Source organism: Cololabis saira, chromosome 9, assembly GCF_033807715.1.
Source record: "Cololabis saira isolate AMF1-May2022 chromosome 9, fColSai1.1, whole genome shotgun sequence".
In the NCBI taxonomy this organism is placed as follows: Eukaryota; Metazoa; Chordata; class Actinopteri; order Beloniformes; family Belonidae; genus Cololabis; species Cololabis saira.
In genome coordinates, this window is record NC_084595.1 from 9,605,672 (window position 1) to 9,624,628 (window position 18,957).

The 18,957-nt window shown below is 37.8% G+C and overlaps 1 protein-coding gene across 1 annotated transcript in view; it reads right to left on the bottom strand.

Annotated features, from left to right (window-relative positions):
* Positions 1–18,957, bottom strand: part of dock5 (dedicator of cytokinesis 5) — a 79,154-nt gene that overhangs the window by 33,844 nt on the left and 26,353 nt on the right. Inside the window, 15 exon segments of the mRNA XM_061730410.1 lie at positions 813–949; positions 1,102–1,208; positions 1,449–1,519; positions 1,881–1,992; positions 3,518–3,652; positions 3,806–3,906; positions 7,868–7,957; positions 8,704–8,801; positions 9,145–9,325; positions 9,561–9,664; positions 10,995–11,067; positions 11,320–11,418; positions 12,887–13,011; positions 13,129–13,254; positions 13,423–13,565. Coding sequence (XP_061586394.1) covers positions 813–949; positions 1,102–1,208; positions 1,449–1,519; positions 1,881–1,992; positions 3,518–3,652; positions 3,806–3,906; positions 7,868–7,957; positions 8,704–8,801; positions 9,145–9,325; positions 9,561–9,664; positions 10,995–11,067; positions 11,320–11,418; positions 12,887–13,011; positions 13,129–13,254; positions 13,423–13,565 — 1,702 coding nt within the window.

Genomic DNA, 18,957 nt, shown 5'->3' on the forward strand with positions numbered 1-18,957 from the left:
TGTGGTCGAAAACGCAGATCTTCGGTTACGTGTGGAAGGGTTTTTTTTTTAAAACGATGTAATGTGGATGCAAATTTTTTTATAAACGGAGGGGGGAAATATTCGGTTTTAAAAATACCCGGCTACGTGTGGACGGGGTCTCATTCTTTTTGGTTTGGAACGCTTCATCTGACATTATTACTAGAAAACTTAAAATGTATACGATTTTTTTTCGTAAATCCTGCCTCAATCCTGCCTCATGCTCCTTTAAATATGTTTAAAGGTATGAAAACATTAAAGTGTTAGGTTATAATTGCATAAATTGTCTATATTTCATTACTTTATATACTGTCTTGGGGTTACATTTGCAAAAAATGCTAAAAACCAAATGCTCAAAAATTCAAAACCAAAATAGACCGAAAATGGAACAAATAAAAACGGAATGTGGGAAAAAATAAAACTTTTTTTTTGCTTTATCTTTTATAATTTTGAGAAATTTTATTTTAATTTAAAAAAACAAAGGAAAAAATTACAATATTTATTTATTTTTTATGTTTCTGAAAGCAGTTCTATCAGCATTCTGGGAGCTGATTGGTCCTTACAGCATCATTAGCTGCCAATACTTGCTGTTTAACCTCAATATAATGCTAGTAGTAATATTTTGCATAACTACAGTCATATAATTCATGCAACAGATCAAAAAACAGTTTTAATAACACTAACCCAAATCAATATCGGAATCGAATCGAATCAAATCTTGATAATCGATTCTGAATCTTAAGAATCGGAATCGATTCTTGACATTTGAATCGATCCCTGGCCCTACTCCTCACCACGTCCTTGCGGTCCAGGTTGTCCAGCACGGTGCTGAGCAGCTGGATACAGGCTTCGTAGTCCGGTTTACTGGAGTGGTCGTCCAGCTGCCCACTCAGCTGGTCAGTGACGAGTGGCAGAAGCACATCTCTGCACTCTGAAGAAAGGGAGGGGGAAAAAAAGAAAAGAAAAACTGTGCTCACTCATTCCCTGTTAATTAAGTTTGACCTGATATGCAGAAGTTTTGCTTTCCTCTTTTGTCTTGTTTGAAATGTCATTATGTGGTTTTGGGGCCTTAAGAAGTCGTACCTGGCTGCTTGAAAAGGTCGCTCTCCACGATTTTACTCATGCAGCCCAGCTTCTGACGCACGAGCTGCGAGTCGGGAATGCTCTCAATGAACTTTGCAAGAAGAACGCTAAAAAGAGGGAGAAAAGGAGATAAAAAGAAAACAAAGGGCACCTGTGACAATTCTAATGCAAATGTTTCTCGCAACTCGTAATTACAGCCACGCAGAACTAATGAGCAGCACACATGACAGGTTGATGTTGCAGCCGTGAGGAGAGAGAATAGCACCTTTACCCACACGTAAGCATGGTAATTTGCACTGAGACAGGCAATTTTCATTTCCTGTTGTGCAAACCCTCTGGAGAGTTACCTGAGCTCCACGGGATCAAACACAGTCTGGATGTCATTAACGATGCTGGGGAGGTATTTCAATATTGCACCCTGAAAAAGCAAAGAATCGTTTTTCATTAGGCCCGAGCTTGGGTATGTTTTTCATTTGCTAGTAAAATAAGCTTTTCCACGCCTTACCTCCACCGCCGACCGAGAACACTCTTTATTTTTTCAGTCAATTTGTGCAACTTTTCAATAACTTGGAACACATTATCGCAGCTGGATTACTGCATTTTTATGCAGTAACGGTGAAACGGACAGAAAATAGAAGTGACATTTTCACTCTAACCAGAATGCAATTTTTTTGTTCTCCTTTGGGTTTATAAAATGAAAAATTGGAAATAGTTCTAAATGTTTCTCCCTGCAAAAACAAATAAAAAAGAAAACGGTCCCAAAGAAGACGTGATCTTACTTTTATCTTCACTCCCTCGTCCAGAGGTCTGTCCATGAGCATGTTGAAAGAGAAGAAAAGGGTACGGATGGAATTGAAGAAATCGTCTCCGTCTTCACGATTCCCGTAGAATCTGGGAAAGAGAATTTAGAATTTTAGAATTTTATTAAAGGATAGCCCCTTGAGATGTAACATCTCATTTTCAAGGAGGTCCCATAAAACATACAAAATTACAATATATTACATTACAGTACAGACATACATGACATAAAACACACACAGACATCTTGCTCAACCCCTACCCACATAAGTAAACAATGAGATAAATATAACATAACAGAGAAAAAAGAGAAAAAATAAATAAATAAATACATAAATTAAATAAATACAAATAAATAAATAGAAAAAAATGACACAAAAAATACATAAATAAATTAAAAACATAGGCAATTTGTTTTAAGATGAGAATATAATGCCCACTTTAAACAATGAAAAGAGGTAATAAAACGCAAAAAGAGCAGGGGTGGGCAAAAATATCGATATGGCAATATATCGCAATACTTTTCCAGCTGATTCAATATCGATATTCAAAATTTGAATATCGATTTTTTTTTTTCTTAATATTTTTTATCCCCAATTCTTTTCCCATTATATCACCCAGTGCTCCTACCTAAGTGACAGTCCTGGGCATTGCCACTCTCTACCAACCCCGGGAGGGCCCTGCACGGAGCTCAGGTTTTATTTCACGTTTTATTTCATTTTATAATTTATTTTTTATATAACACAATTGCCTGTCCTTAAAAAATGAAAAATAATGGACAGAGGTTTATTTATTTATGGATTTATATCTATACTGACTGATCACTGTGCCTGTCCTTGGTTTTAGTACCCATCTTTCTTGTGTTTATTATCATTTACCACATAATTAAAGCAACCTCATACTAAATTTAATGTTAATTTCATATGATGTAAATAATATGAAAAACATATACAAATAAGTTGTAACTTTAGCTTGTATAGTTATAATAAAACATTGTTTTGACTCAGTTTGTCCCATGAATTGTCACTATAATCTGATGAACGTGCAACTTGGATTTTAAGATCCATAAAGCTTTTTACAGTTTTCAGCAAACTTTATATATCGCAATATATCGCAAAATTTGGATATCGCAATATCGTATCGTATCGTGACTCAGGTATCGTGATGTGTATTGTATCGTGAGGTCCTTGGCAATACCCACCCCTAAAAAAGAGGGGAAGATTATTCCAATCTGATGGAGCTTTAAAATAAAATGATCTTTTCCCAACCTCTTTTAAAATTCTAGGAACAAAGAAAAAAGGAAAATTCATATGCCTGAGTGAGTATGGAGAGTTATATAGAATCATGAGTTCTTTTAAATATGGAGGACAGTGAAAATAAACACAATTAAAAAGGAACTGAAGCCAGTGAAATTGCGGTCGAGATTTGGGTTGCAACCACTTCACTGAATCAAACATAAAACAATGATGTGTTCTGAAAGGACAATGTAACACAAATCTACATAATGAATTAAATAATAATATGTAAATAAGAGGAAACGAGAACGTCACCACAACAACGCGCTCTGATCAAATATTGAAATGCATGATGGGTTGGTGAGTGACAGGCCTCCCGGTACCTGAAATAGAGGACGCGGGACTGAACGATGAACCTGAAGAGGTACTTGAGAGCCTTGAGTGCCGTGTAGAGCCTCTCCGTCAGCGCGGGCTCCTCAGGGTGGCCCACGTAGTGGTTGAGCACCTTGGTAAGCTTCCTGTGGAAATAAGTGAGCTCAGAATTATGGTCTCCTGATAGTGTGGGGATGGCTGGAGAAGAAGAGTAATGGAGCACAAAGAAGTGAACATAAAAAATAAAAAAAGAGCCTCCATAAACCACCAAGGGTGGAAATTTCAGCGCGGCTACTCACATGTAGGCCAAGGTGGCACTGAAGTGCTTGTTGATGTAGGTTTCCAAGACTGGGTTAAAATGCTGGAATTTGATGTCGCCGATAAGTGTAATTATGAACACCTGGTAAAAGATAAGAAAAGGGAAAAACTTGTTTCTTTGTCCAGTTTAAATACACGAAGGATTCGCAGCAACTCATCATTTATAGTCCCGACCTTAAATTTTATTTTATTTTTATCTTTATTTTATGTTTATAGCAGAGGTGGGTAGAGTAGCCAAAAATTGTAAGTAAAAGTACTGTTACTTCAGAATAATATGACTCAAGTAGAAGTAAAAAGTAGTAATAATTACTTGAGTAAAAGTAAAAAAGTACTTGGAGAAAAAACTACTCAAGTATTGAGTAACTGTTGAGTAACGTCTGATTTATTTTTTTAACACAACCATTCAAACAGACAAAAGTACAAAATAATCATCTTCAGGCAAATTAAATCAATACAATTAATTAAAATTAATTAAAAATAGCTTAAATTAAAATAATCTTAAAGTAAATTCAAGTACTTTAATAAATAATAAAATAAATAAAATAATAACAGAATAAAAGAATTAATTAAGCACAAGTAGCACACAATTTCAAACTTTTCTTTTTTAACCAGGCAGAACTAGAACAAGCCCATGAACTCATATAAACTCTGTGTGTGTTTGAGTCTGTGTAAATGTGACAAAACATGCAAAAACAAACATTTTTCCCAAAGAATCACCCAGTGATGTCATGAGATTGACGCGTACGCGGATAAAAGGGATAAAAGAAAAGTAACAGCTCAACGTAGCCTAATGTAGCGGAGTAAGAGTAACAGTTTCTTCTTCACAAATCTACTCAAGTAAAAGTAAAAAGTATAGTGATTCAAAACTACTCCTAAAAGTACAAAAGTAAACGTAACGGAGTAAATGTAACTCATTACTACCCACCTCTGGTTTATAGTTTACTCCATAAGTTCTACATCAGAGCTAAATGTACTTCACCATAACCGTCCTGTTTTACATTCCGGGTCAGGTTTTGTTAGAGAAGAAGTAACTTATGTGATGTCCAACAGCATCAAGATCGTCAATGGGTTAACCCAAACTGCCCTAAACTGCTGTGGTAAACCCAAACTGCGCATTTTAAGTCTCTTCCTCTTTGAGAGCAGAGTTTGGCGCTTGGCTGTTGACCTGAAAAGTGCCAGAAATGTTAGGCACCACAGAAAGAAACGTGATGGAAAAGTTTGAAGTTAAAAGTTTCAGTTATGATTTTGCCACGACTGCAGATGGATTTGACTTTAAGTTTATTACTTCCCACAAGTCATCAAAATAGATGGAGCTTGAATTTCCAGTTCTGGGAAGTAAAAGGTGTTTTTTGGGCGGACTGTGAAGCTGTTCATTCATCTGACAAGTCATTCCGACGGCCTAGTCTGTGGCCTTAAATCTCTTTAATAAGTTAAAGTTGTCTCTGAGAAGAAGTCAGAGGAAATACATTCATCACAGGAAGCAGCGCAACATACCCGCAGTTTTGAAAAAAAGAAGGACATTTATGGTTAATTTTGGGAAATTTTCCACAATTTAAGACGGTTTGTAATTTGAAAATGGATTCAATTTAACTTCCCTGGAGAATGATCAAGAATTTAAATAAATAAATAGAATATTTCAATGATTTCTGAGTAGAAGTCAATAGATTATTTTAACGGGCAATAGAGCACGATGATGCCCCTGTGCATACGCATGTGACACTGTTAGACACGGTGATCAGAACTGTTAGCAAGTCTGATTATTATGCGCCTACAAACACACTGTTTATTGACCTCAAATCCTTAAAGTGAATTGATATAGTTGAATTAAACACTGCACTCCTAATGTATAAGGGGAAAAAACCATCTCCTTCCATCCTGTATCCACAGTCTGTTCCAGCCAGGCTAGAGACACTGCCATGTATAATAGAACCAAAACTAGGATAAATACTAAAGAAAGATGCATATCGGTTGTAGGAGTTAAAATATTGAACAGCCTAAATAATGAATTAAAAAACTGTAGTTCAATAAATAAATTTAAAACGATGTATAAATCCAATATAATCGAAAGATACAGAACATTAGTGTGATACAAAACTATATATACATACATACATTGTTGTTGTAACAACAATATCTATATAGCAAAAAATGTAATGATGGTCTTTGGTTTCCTTTTGTTTTCACTCTTCTAGAGATTGTTTTTGTTTCCTGTAAGCATTGATTATTTACTTATCTGTTAGTTGTTTTTCTGAGATCCGTCTTCTGTTTGTTTTTTATACTTGATTTTTCTGTCATATTTACATCTGTCTCCTTCTTGTTTTGCATGTGTGTTTACTTTGCTGTTTTTGTTGTTGTAGATTGTTTGTCCTTGTTGTATTACTACAGTAGTAGTACTATGAAGTAAACAAAGTTAAAAAGGGTAGGCACAATAAGCTTAGGCTTCAGCCTACACCTTTTGGTCGGTTTATTCCTTACTTATTTTTTTATTACCGGTATTTCTTTCCTACAAAAGGAAATGAAATGCAATGTATTTATCAATGGAAACTGGAAATGGAAACTGATCGACCAAATAAACTAGACACTGCAGAAGAAGACGGGACTAAAAGCTTATTTGACCGCTAATACAATCCCATGTACAGTACCTATGTGTGCACATAGTGGTTAAAATCATTTAAAATTGATGTTGGACTGATGTATAGAAAAAAAGCCGGATGTGTAAATGAGCACCCTTTCATCAGCATGGAACATCAAACCTTAGCCTACTGTACGTTCTTGTATGACTGAAAAGTAATGTGCAGAGGGAGGAGAAACAGCATCACAGTAAAAAAAGATTTTTTACTGTGATTTTTTCGCCTCCTGTCCCGTCAATGAAAGTTTGTTAACTGATTTATTTTTGGCATATCTTATTAACTTTTTTTTAAATCAATTGTAACAACAAAGATTAATTAAAGCTGCAAGTAGCGATGAACGGGCCCTCGCACTCACGGCCACCGCCCCCCATAAGCATATCAGAAATGACACCACCCACGACTTCCTATGTCAAACCATTCAAAAGTTTTAGCAGGAAATAGGGACAACCAATCAGAAGAAGGGGCGGGGCTAATTTTCACCAATTATGGTCAAGGACTCAATACAGAGTCCGATGACACCACCCAAGAGTCTTTATGTCAAACCATTCAAAAGTTATGGCAGATAAAAGTATTCTAGGGGGCGCTGTTGAGCCATTTTGCCACGCCCATTAATGCAAACCAGGAAATATCAAATTTTTCACCAGGCCTGGCTTGCGTGCAAAATTTGGTGACTTTTGGGGCACAAGAAAGAAAGAAAGAAAGAAAGAAAGAAAGAAAGAAAGAAAGAAAGAAAGAAAGAAAGAAAGAAAGAAAGAAAGAAAGAAAGAAAGAAAGAAAGAAAGAAAGAAAGAAAGAAAGAAAGAAAGAAAGAAAGAAAGAAAGAATAAAAAATTCCTTCGCACAAGGGCCTTCGCACTGTAAGTGCTCGGGCCCTAAATATATTTACCCTTGTAATACCAAAACATAGTTAAATGGATTTAGTCTTGAGGCTCAAATGGTGTAACAGTCCTGTTGTACCCTAGAAATGATCCAAGCAAGTGATGGATGAATGAATGTTAATAAGCATTACATGTAATTGTTTAAACCAGGATTATACAGAAAGAAGTCATTTTGTTGTTTTCTTTTTCAGCTGCTTTTCAGTTTCTTGTTACAGTCTAACCTGCAGGTTTTCAAATCCACAGTTAATTCCCATTAAATCCGAGACGTTGCTGTTAATTTCCATGGATATTTTCCAACTTTTCAAATACTAAGAATTGCACCCCCGGTACTAAGGGCTTCCTTTTCCTCAATGTGTGTTGAAAAGTTTTCAGAACTCTGAAAAATCTAAACTTTATTGTGCGACATGCACATTTATATCATAGTATATAGTATAAAAAGACTGCATGATGAACTCAGTCTGGAACTGACACACGTATGCTACTTGACTGTGTAAGCCAGCAACACTGGCAACACATTGCTCCAGTGGAAACTTACCAAGGCATCGAACACCAAAGAATCGTAGGTGTCCTTTTCTGAGGTCTCCATCATGATGTTGAACAGAGCATCCAGGGTGTCCTGAAGAAACTGTGGAGGAAACAGAAAAGTGCTGCAGAAGTGCCATCAAAACAAACGTTGATCTATAAAAGGAAATGCCGTGCAACCGGTTCGAATGCAGCACATATTAGGGCTGGGCGATATATCGAGATTTTAATATATGTATTGATATATTTTCAAACGCGATATGGTACGAGACAATATCGTTTATATCGATTTTAAAAAAAATTATTATTTAAAAAAAAAAAAATTATGATTTTGATATAGCTTGTTTTGTGAAAAATTGACTTGAATGTTTTATTTGAGTTTTGCACAAATGTTTTGTTATTTGCACAACTGTCAACCTCAGTGGAAAAGTCTGCCTGTTACTGTCTACATTGTATTAATTGCACAGTGTATTTTAATTTAATTGTTATGCAGGAAAGGGATATTTGTTTTATTTTATTCAAGAAGCATTTTTATTCTATATATACAGGCAGTTTATTTTTATTTCATTTGTTTTATACATTTTGATATTGTGCAGACCTCTGTTAATAAATGTACCTGTGTGACATTTGTCACGAAGCGTTGTATTAAAACTGACTGTTTTTTTAAGTGGTTTGCCTCAGAAAAAATGAAGCTAACAGAGATGCTATGCTATAATGCTTTGGGGGAAACCCCAATTATGGCACAGAAAAAATATCGATATATATCGAGTATCGCCATTCAGCTAGAAAATATCGAGATATGATTTTTGGTCCATATCGCCCAGCCCTAGCACATATATAAGGATTTACTTTGACAATTTCCCCTCCTTCCACCTCCATGAGCCTTTGCAGAATCTGGTCAAGATCCTCTGGGTTTGACCTCCAATTTAACAAGCCGAGCAGATCCACTACAGAAACAAGGAGAAGATTATCAGCAACCTCAAAAATCAATGCTATAGAGCAACATCTCCTCCGTTACAGCATCAGTTAACGTAATTGTGTTAAAAACCTGAAATTTCAATACAAACTTAATAAGATCTGCAACAAGAAACATTAACACACAAACGTTAGCGGCACAGGTCAGCGTAATTAATTCTGAAGCAATCCATAGAGAGGTCGCATTGATGGTTCTGCTCCGATATCCCTCACAGAATCAGGACTTCGTCTTCCAGATGACTTGAGACGGGACATCGTTTCATTATCAGCCTTTCACACTAGAGGAGAGGAGGGAAATTGACAATTGTGGTGTACCGTTCTGAGTGAGTTTAGTGGAGCAGGTGAGCGTGGCGATCTGGAAGCTGTCTTTAGTCACAGGAATCCCTCCTGAATGTTGAAACTGCTTCCCCGTTTGCTTCTCCCTTTCCTCCATTTCATCCACAGTTGCAGGCATAGTGAGATAAACCTTCGCCTCCTCTGGCTTCTTAACGTCAACCTGAGAAATTTGCAACATAGCCATATGTCATAGCCATGAAGCATACTGATAGATGGGGGGATTGCAATCTCATGCAGCATTTATCGACAGAGAAGAGATTCATGCATAATCCATCCCCCCACTGTCAGCTTTTCAAGACATATAATTTTGCATAATTAGATATTGATGCACATCTTTAAGCTCTGTGTACCAAATCTAACGTAAAAGACAAATTATCATTATTCTTCCACATTACCTTGTAGACGACAAGCTCGTGTCTGCCATCTCTCAGTGTGGTCCCGTTTCTTCTCATGAGCTTGACGAAGGCCATGCCGAAGGGCTTCTCTGATTTGTCCCTGGCTGAAAGATGCAGGAGAGCATAAAGACGGGATCAAATCCAACTGGAGATGTCTTCAACGCGGTGATAAGATCTGCCCAGAGGTGGCTAGTAACGAGTTACATTTACTCCGTTACATTTACTTGAGTAAGTTTTGGGAAATTTTGTACTTTTAGGAGTAGTTTTGAATCACTATACTTTTTACTTTTACTTGAGTAGATTTGTGAAGAAGAAACTGTTACTCGTACTCCGCTACATTAGGCCACGTTGAGCTGTTACTTTTCTTTTATCCCTTTTATCCACATACAATTCCAACGTACAATTCCAATCTCATGACATCACTGAGTGATTCTTTGGGAAAAATGTTTGTTTTTGCATGTTTTGTCACATTTACACAGACTCAAACACACACAGAGTTTCTATGAGTTCATGGGCTTGTTCTAGTTCTGCCTGGTTAAAAAAGAAAAGTGCAAAGGCTTGAAATTTTGTTCTATTTGGCGCTTTTGCACTAGTCTCACTTCTCCTCGGTTCTACCCGCTACGGCCCCATTTTGCGCTTTCGCACTAGGGCTGAGACGGGTAAAGCCGCTCCAAGCCGATACTTTTTTCTCTAACCATTTCAGTGAGGTTCTTTGCGGGCTGAGCAGGGACTATTTTTGAGGTTTAATTTATTTTTTTTTCTGTTATTATTTTATTTATTTTATTATTTATTAAAGTAAACTATTTACTTTAAGATTATTCTAATTTAAGCTATCTTTTATTAATTGTAATTTATTTTATTATTTTATTGATTTAATTTGCCTGAAGATGATTATTTTGTACTTTTGTCTGTTTGAATGGTTGTGTTAAAAAAATAAATCAGACGTTACTCAACAGTTACTCAGTACTTGAGTAGTTTTTTCACCAAGTACTTTTTTACTTTTACTCAAGTAATTATTTGGATGACTACTTTTTACTTCTACTGGAGTCATATTATTCTGAAGTAACAGTACTTTTACTTCAATTTCAATTTCAATTTTTTTATTTATATAGCGTCTAATACAACAGAGTTGTCTCTAGACGCTTTACAGAGACCCATACCCAGAACATGACCCCCGAGCAGATATTACATAAACAATGGCAGGTAAAAAAACTCCCCTAGTGGGAGAAAAACCTTAAGCCAAACAGTGGCAAGGAAAAACTCCCCTTTAGGAGGGAAGAAACCTTGAGCAGGACCAGGCTCATCAGGGGGGACCCTCCTGCCGAGGGCCAGACTGGTGGGTCAGGGACATGAGCTTGACGAGCTTGTACTTGAGTACAATTTCTGGCTACTCTACCCACCTCTGGATCTGCCACAGAAATAACAATGACTCACAATCTTGGGAAGATCTGTGTCGAAACATCACACTCAGGTGACAGCGGCACACGTCTTCAATGGGAATCGTCACCTTGCAGGGAAGAGACAGGCGTCGGGGGAAAATAAAACAAGGTGTGAGTGCAGGGTCGCACACACACACACACACACACACACACACACACACACAAGATGATCCATGTTCTAGTGAGAGATTTGTATGAGTGAGATGTGCAGGCATCTTCCCTAAAAGATTTATACTGAGCCAGAAACAATTCAATAATTGATAAAAGAACAAAAAAAAGGTGTGTGTGCTGCAGGTTGCATGTTTTTGACATGGCTTTACCTTCACTGTTTCGTTCCAACAAGGCTGCTTCACCTGGTAGTAAATGACAGACTTGTACTCGGTTATGCCGTCGTAACCCGCCCCGGGAAATATCGCTCTCTGCATCAACAGAAGGAGAGACATCAGCTCACACGACTGCAGGAACATGATCAGTTTTCTCTTTACGCTGTTTTATGTAGGTGTGTTTTAATATAAAATAATAATAATAATTAAAGCTGCAAGCAGCGATGAACGGGCCCTCGCACTCATGGCCACCGCCCCCCATAAGCATATCAGACATGTTTCTATGTAAAACCATTCAAAAGTTATGGCAGAAAATAGGGACTATGAAATATATTCCAATCAGAAGAATGGGCGGGGCTAATTTGCACCAATTATGGTCAAGGACTCAAAACCGAGTCAGATGACACCACCCACGAGTCTTTATGTCAAACCATTCAAAAGTTATGGCAGAGAAAAGTATTCTAGGGGGCGCTGTTGAGCCATTTTTCCACGCCCATTAATGCAAACCATGAAATATCAAATTTATCACCAGGCCTGGCTTGCATGCAAAATTTGGTGACTTTTGGGGAACTATCAAATATGGACCAATCAGATTAAGGCGTTGTTGGCACGCTTTTTTGCGTCTAGCGTCGCCACGGTAACGCTTTTGAAAGAGAAAAGTGATGCACGTTGTCGCAGGATGGAGACGAACATTTTGATGTATAACACACCTGGGTGCACGTTACGGTTCGGGCCGTATTAACTGCCGAAGGAATGGCATAAATTGCGCCAAAATTACGCGATTAATTCAAAATGTTCAAAATGGCCGACTTCCTGTTGGGTTTCGGCCATGGCGCCAAGAGACTTTTATTTAAGTTGCGACATGATACAGGTGTGTACCGATTTTCGTGCATGTACGTCAAACCGTATTGTGGGGCTTGAGGCACAAAGTTTTTTCTGTCTGAACCAATCAGATGAAGGGTGGGCGCGCTTTTTTGCGTCTAGCGTCGCCACGGTAACGCTTTTGAAAGAGAAAAGTAATGTGCGTCGTTGCAGGATGGAGACGTACATTTTGATGTATAACACACCTGGGTGCACGTTACGGTTCGGGCCGTATTAACTGCCGAAGGAATGGCATAAATTGCGCCAAAATTACATGATTAATTCAAAAAAGCAGACTTCCTGTTCGGTTTCGGCCATGGCGCCAAGAGACTTTTCTTTAAGTTGTGCCATGATACAGGTGTGTAGCGATTTTCATGCATGTACATCAAACCGTATTGTGGGGCTTGAGGCACAAAGTTTTCTAGGGGGCGCTGGTGAGCCATTTTGCCACGCCCATTAATGCAAACCATTAAATATCAAATATTTCGCCTTCGCACTGTAAGTGCTCAGGCCCTAATAATATTAACGTCAGATTTATAAAATGATGGAAGCACGAGAAAAACCAGCACTGGGCGACCAAACATGCCCATGAAGGCCATGCCTCATGATCTATGGATTACAGGAACTATTACATGATCACATTAAGCATGGTGGTAAATAATTAAAGTATCATGTACTCGTGGCTTTCACTGGGACATTTTACCTCCATGGGATTGCCTTCATCATCACGCACGGTCAGTATGACCTCCACGTTCTTCGGGGTCTTCTTCTTACCTCGGTCAAACTCCCCCTGAACCAGGGTTACGTAAATATCATTCCTCACGTTTCCTGGAGAAAGAGCGAGAGGCCGTCAGGTGGGTGTCGCCAATAAACCGGCGAGCCTCTCTTTCGCGACTGAAGCGAGCACAACCGCGCGGAGCGGTTTGGCTGCGACAAATGGGCCACCTGGGAGGATGATTTCTGGGAAGCCCATTTTCCTGACGACAGCTGCGTTGTGGTCCACAAAGTGAGGGTAGTCCTTCCTGACTTGAGAGAGATCCCCCGGGAGGAGCTTCAAGGTCACAAACAGCCCTGCCGGTAACAAATGTAAAGAAATTCAATGAGGCGGACACCAAAGGGATACATCTTGCACATCCCCTCACACATCATTTATTTCCTCCCGCCCAAACAAAAAGGTTAATTTGGAGTGGCCCTGTGAAATCACAGGGGTACGTGCTGTCTGTGAGCACTTCATTTTACCCTGGCCTTTGTGATTGACCTCCCGCGTGGCGATGACTTTGTTGAAGACGGCGGTGAGCGGCTCATTCTCTCCTATGACTCGAGAAGGGATGAGCGGAGACATGATGAGCTGCCTCTGGCGGATGTAGGTTTCCATAGCTATCCTGGAGGAGAGATGCCGAGATAAGAGGAAGAAATATTAGCTGCCAGCCTGTCTGACAAGTGACAAATAAATGGACGGAGGGAACGTGCTGCTTGCTCAGTGCACGGACAGGATGCATTCGAGTGAATACAGAGACACAATTTCCCAATTCTAAATCGATTCTCATATTAATTCCTAAAAATCGATTTTTTATTTTATTTTTTTTTTATTTTATTTATTTATGTATTCTTTTTTTTTCATCATTACATTACAACTTTTGGTTATTTTTTTGTTTATCCCCAAAAAAGTCATGTTTTGTTGGACACGAGAATAACTGGTGCCATGTTTTTGCCTTTAAATATGTTTAAAGGTATGAAAACATTAAAGTGTTCAGTTATAATTGCATAAATTGTCTATATTTCATTACTTTATATACTGTCTTGGGGTTACATTTGCAAAAAATGCTAAAAACCAAAATTCTCAAAAATTAAAAACCAAAATTGACCGAAAATGGAACAAATAAAAATGGAATGTGGGAAAAAATAAAACCGATTTAATCCGTCTCTGTTTGCATTCTGGGAGCTGATTGGTCCTTACAGCATCATTAGCTGCCAATACTTGCTTTTGAATCTCAATATAATACTAGTAGTAATATTTTGCATAACTACAGTCATATAATTCATGCAACAGCTCAAAAAACTGTTTTAACACTAACCCAAATCAATATCGGAATCGAATCGGATCAAATCTTGATAATCGATTCTGAATCTTAAGATCGGAATCGAATCTGAATCGAATCGATTCTTGACATTTGAATCGATCCCCAGCCCTAATGTTAAACCTCTCCAGCAGGACAGAAAACAAGCCCTCGGATTATGATTATAATTCAATTGCAAACATAACTGCCAAGGAGATTTTATTCATTCAAACTGACGCAATCATTAAAAAACTGTGATATTTTCCTGAACCTGATTTATCAGCTTTGGCTTGTTTTTTTTTTCCACACAAACTGTGTAATGTTGCAGTGCAAGCCATCACATGCTAAATGTCTGGCTCTCTGCTTCAAATCATCCATTAATTGTTAATTAAAGGCTACATCAAAGCTAATGCTTTGCATCCTTGGGTTTAACGCAATTAAAAGCTGATGACATATGTGTTCGTCAGTTCGTGACGGCGTGCTAGTCCGCTCAGCCGTCCGGATTTCTGCACTCCTACTTGTGACACGAACATACGTATGCTCTGAAATGTTAATATAAAGTGTCAGAACCTGAAGTTGGGCCAGACAAACACACAAACAAGCAATCACTCCTACCGAGGAGGATGTAAAGTGCTCCAGTTGACAGAAACTAGGAAAAAACATGAGAGGAAGCTTCACCAACCCAAGAGTTTTTCCTTTTTCTGCAAGAATAAATGTGAAGTAAATGAAATATGGTGGTTTTACTGATGCATCTCTTTTATAATGTATGCATTTATGTAACTTTTTCCTCTGAAGACACGGATGGGGATGATATTCTTGTAAACACAACATTTTTGGCACAACATTGGAAACAGGGGGGGGGTTAAGGCATCTAAGGCCAAAGCAGCTCCAGACAAAACTGGAGATTAACACCTCGAGATCATTTTGCAAAAGTGGCTTTTAATTCGGGTGCTGGCTGATGCCACTCTACAGGCTTTGTTTGTAAAGCCTCTTTAGAGACGCGCTGCAGCGCTTTCATCTGGGAGCAAGTGAACAGTTTGGTTCATGTCTGAATGATCCCCCCCCCTGGTGCTTTTTTTTTACATATTTGGAGGAATTTTAAAGAGGCTGAAATTTAATAAAGTCATAACTTTCAGCAGGTCTGAATTGGCGCGTGTACGCACCGTTGCAGTGGGTCAGTTTGGTTTGTGACGAGATGTTCAGAAGAATCCATCAGATAACGCTATTAAATAAACATAAGTACATTTTCCTCCTCCATGCTTATACTTGGGATAATTAGCTGCAGCATCGAGTTATTTTGTTTTTGTTGCTTTTGCCTCCAGCAGGGGCTCTTCTCCTTCACTTTCTTATTCAAAAGTAAAAATCTGATTGCAGTAAATGCCCACTGATAACTAACACAGATTCTAATATTTCTGTGACTATTATTGTCATTATTGCTGTAGTTGTTGGTACTAAAACGTGAGAACATGAGGCTGTAGCACACCACAGCACTTCTTAAAAGAGAAAAAACTCAGAGGTGTCAAGTAACAAAGTACAAATACTTTGTTACCTTACTTAAGTAGAAATTTTGGTTATCTATACTTCAGTGGAGTAATTATTTTTCAGATGACTTTTTACTTTTACTCCTTGCATTTTCACGCAATTATCTGTACTTTTTACTCCTTACATTTTAAAAACAGCCTCGTTACTCTATTTCATTTCGGCCTTTAAAAAAAAACTATCCAGTTAAATTGCTCCATCCGGATAGAGTGAATTTGGTTGTGGTTGTTTCAGATGTTCTTGTCCAGTTTTGTTCTTACATCCGTTCCCTCAGATTCCTGCAACTAAACTTGGATGTACATTCCAATAAAGGTTAGGATAAATGATAACATGCCTCTGAAGTTTGACTTTTTGCACCGTTACAATACTTATAGGCAACTAGTCATCATATCTCCTGCTCTCTGAAACACTTGTTAATGCTCAATAGTACACATATATGGTTCTTTAATATATTTGCATTATACTAAGATGCATTAATTTTCAATGGCTTTTGTCCTTAATGGCTTTTTTCCCCCTTACATTACTTTTACTTTTATACTTTAAGTAGTTTTGAAACCAGTACTTTTATACTTTTACTTGAGTACAAAACTTGAGTTGATACTTCAACAGGAGTATTTTTAAACTCTAGTATCTATACTTCTACCTGAGTAATGAATGTGAATACTTTTGACACCTCTGCAAAAACTATACCAAAATGTGTTAAACAGAATTCACACAAAGAAGAAAGAAGGAAGCTAAAGTCTACTTGTGCGGTCTCCCAATAACATGTTTCAGTTGAACCAGATAAAGAAGAGCAAGAGCAAAAACTTAAAGGTTTTCAATATAAATATTTAAAATTAAAGGTTCAATAACTCCAGAAATACCATTTTCTCCTAATCGCTACAAATTAGCACTGAGAGTGTTGCAGTTATTCCCCCATCCGATCATCCAATCAGTGAGTTGCATCACGTCTAGCCACAGATGATGGCTGAGATTGGTCCCACCGCTAGTTTAAACATTAATATACGCCAGTTAGCTTGAAATTAAGTGTATGCTAGTTTGAAATATTGTTATAAAAGGAAATCAACACAAGGACTCAGTGGAGTTTCGTGTTGTGATCCTCTCTCTCATCCAACAGCAGCAATAATGGAGACGCTTTTTCTGAGCCGATATAAATCAACGATATAAATCACTGCAAAATTAACCTCTCAAGTGATTTTTCCTCATTTGTGAATCCTACTCTGAAGCCGATGAAACATGTTAAGGGTGATACTGCCAGCTGCTTCCATCTGCCGCCGCCACGTTCACAACCAGCGCACGTGCCTCATTCATATGAATTATTGTGGCAACACAACATATTCTCAAGGGTTGTGGGAATAGTGTCACTGTGACTGCACTCTGGGCAGCAACTCAGGTGAAGCATAAGAATAATTTTAAATAAAAACAGAAAAATACCACACACAAACACACACACACACACACAAAGAAGCTTTCTCCATCCTGTTTACAGGTGAGTCTAAATGAAATGTGCGGAGCATAACAACACACGTGACTCGTGTCTGGATGAACAAATGCAGTCGCTCTATCAAGTTTATGAAACCATTAACGTTGTGCAGCTTTGGCTGAAACCACAACGGAATATTACTAAAATGGCCTGTGATTACAAATAAATACATAAATCTTAACTTAGGAGAATAAAACAGTAAATGTATGAGAATAAAAATCGTAATTGTATGAGATCATTACACAAAGCAAACATCATCATGTGAATAGCCGAAGATATATTTCCCTTTTTCCTCGTTCCTGAATCAGTAAATCTCAGTAAGGTCCCTCGTAGATTTTATCTTTTGCACTTATAATGATTTTTTTCCTATGCTTTATTCTTGTAATATTGCACTTTTTTTCTTGTAAAATGATGACTTTATCCCTTTAATATCACTGTATTCACAAAGTGTTTGATATTTTCCCCTAAAGATGCTCTTAAAATATCATTATAGAGAAGAGAGACAATAATTGACAAACGAGCCAAAAAAAGAGTGGCCACATGCAAACACAAACAAAAGTCCAGATAGAGAATTTTGTGTCTGGCATTGATTTGCCACGGGGACGAATGGTGGAAATTACGTATTTACTGTATTCATCAATATGTACTGTCCCTGTTAACAAATAAATACATAGAATTGAATTGAATTGAGAAGTTCCTAAAAGTTTATCAGAAAACTTTCTGACTTAACTGTCTTTTCCATTAATTTATGTATCTGCTGAAGCATCTGAATGAAGTAAATATCAATATCTTGTTGTTTCTGTGATCTCTTGGCCTTAATAAAACGTTTTAATCACAATTTTGTTTGTTACTAATTTAGATTTTTTTTACTTCAATTGTTTAAGGGGCCGAATGAGTCACTCGGATTTAATGAAAAACGAATTCATCTGTCAAGGTAGAAAAAGCCCGACAAAGAGCTCTTATTTCGTATATTTTGTTCTGCCCGAAAGTAAAAACAAACAGTGGACCAAAGTCCCGCTCTGCTCGTCTGCTTCAGAGCCCTTTCATCTCAGGGAATAAAACTATACACATTTGATATCTGAAATAATAATTCAAGCATTTGATGAATCCTTAATAATATTCCAGCCAGTTAAAACCCATTTATTCCCCTGCAGCTCCTCATGAGAGCACGCAGGATGGTAATGAAGATAATTTTAGGACTCCTCCAATGTATGCCTGTTCATCTATGCGTTTTCTCCTCAAATTACAGACGGCGCTGACCTTCCCAACATGCAATGTTTAAAAAGCATGGTCGTGAAGCTGGTCTTCTGAGAAGTTTTTATTCATATTCATCCTTGAAAGACAACCCAAAAAAAGCCCAAATGTGCTCATGAAAACAAAATGAAAGCAGAGAGAGGGAGTACACTTCAAGTAGGAATGGGCCATATTTTACCGTTCATGATAAACCGTCAAAAAAACTCCCCACGGTAAGAATTTGTCATCTCGCGGTAAAAATGATAAATTCCTGTTGATGATGTTTTTGTGTAAAGGAAGGAAGGAAGGAAGGAAGGAAGGAAGGAAGGAAGGAAGGAAGGAAGGAAGGAAGGAAGGAAGGAAGGAAGGAAGAATGAAAAGAAGGGAGAAAAGAAGGAAGGAAAGAAGGAAGGAAGGAAGGAAGGAAGGAAGGAAGGAAGGAAGGAAGGAAGGAAGGAAGGA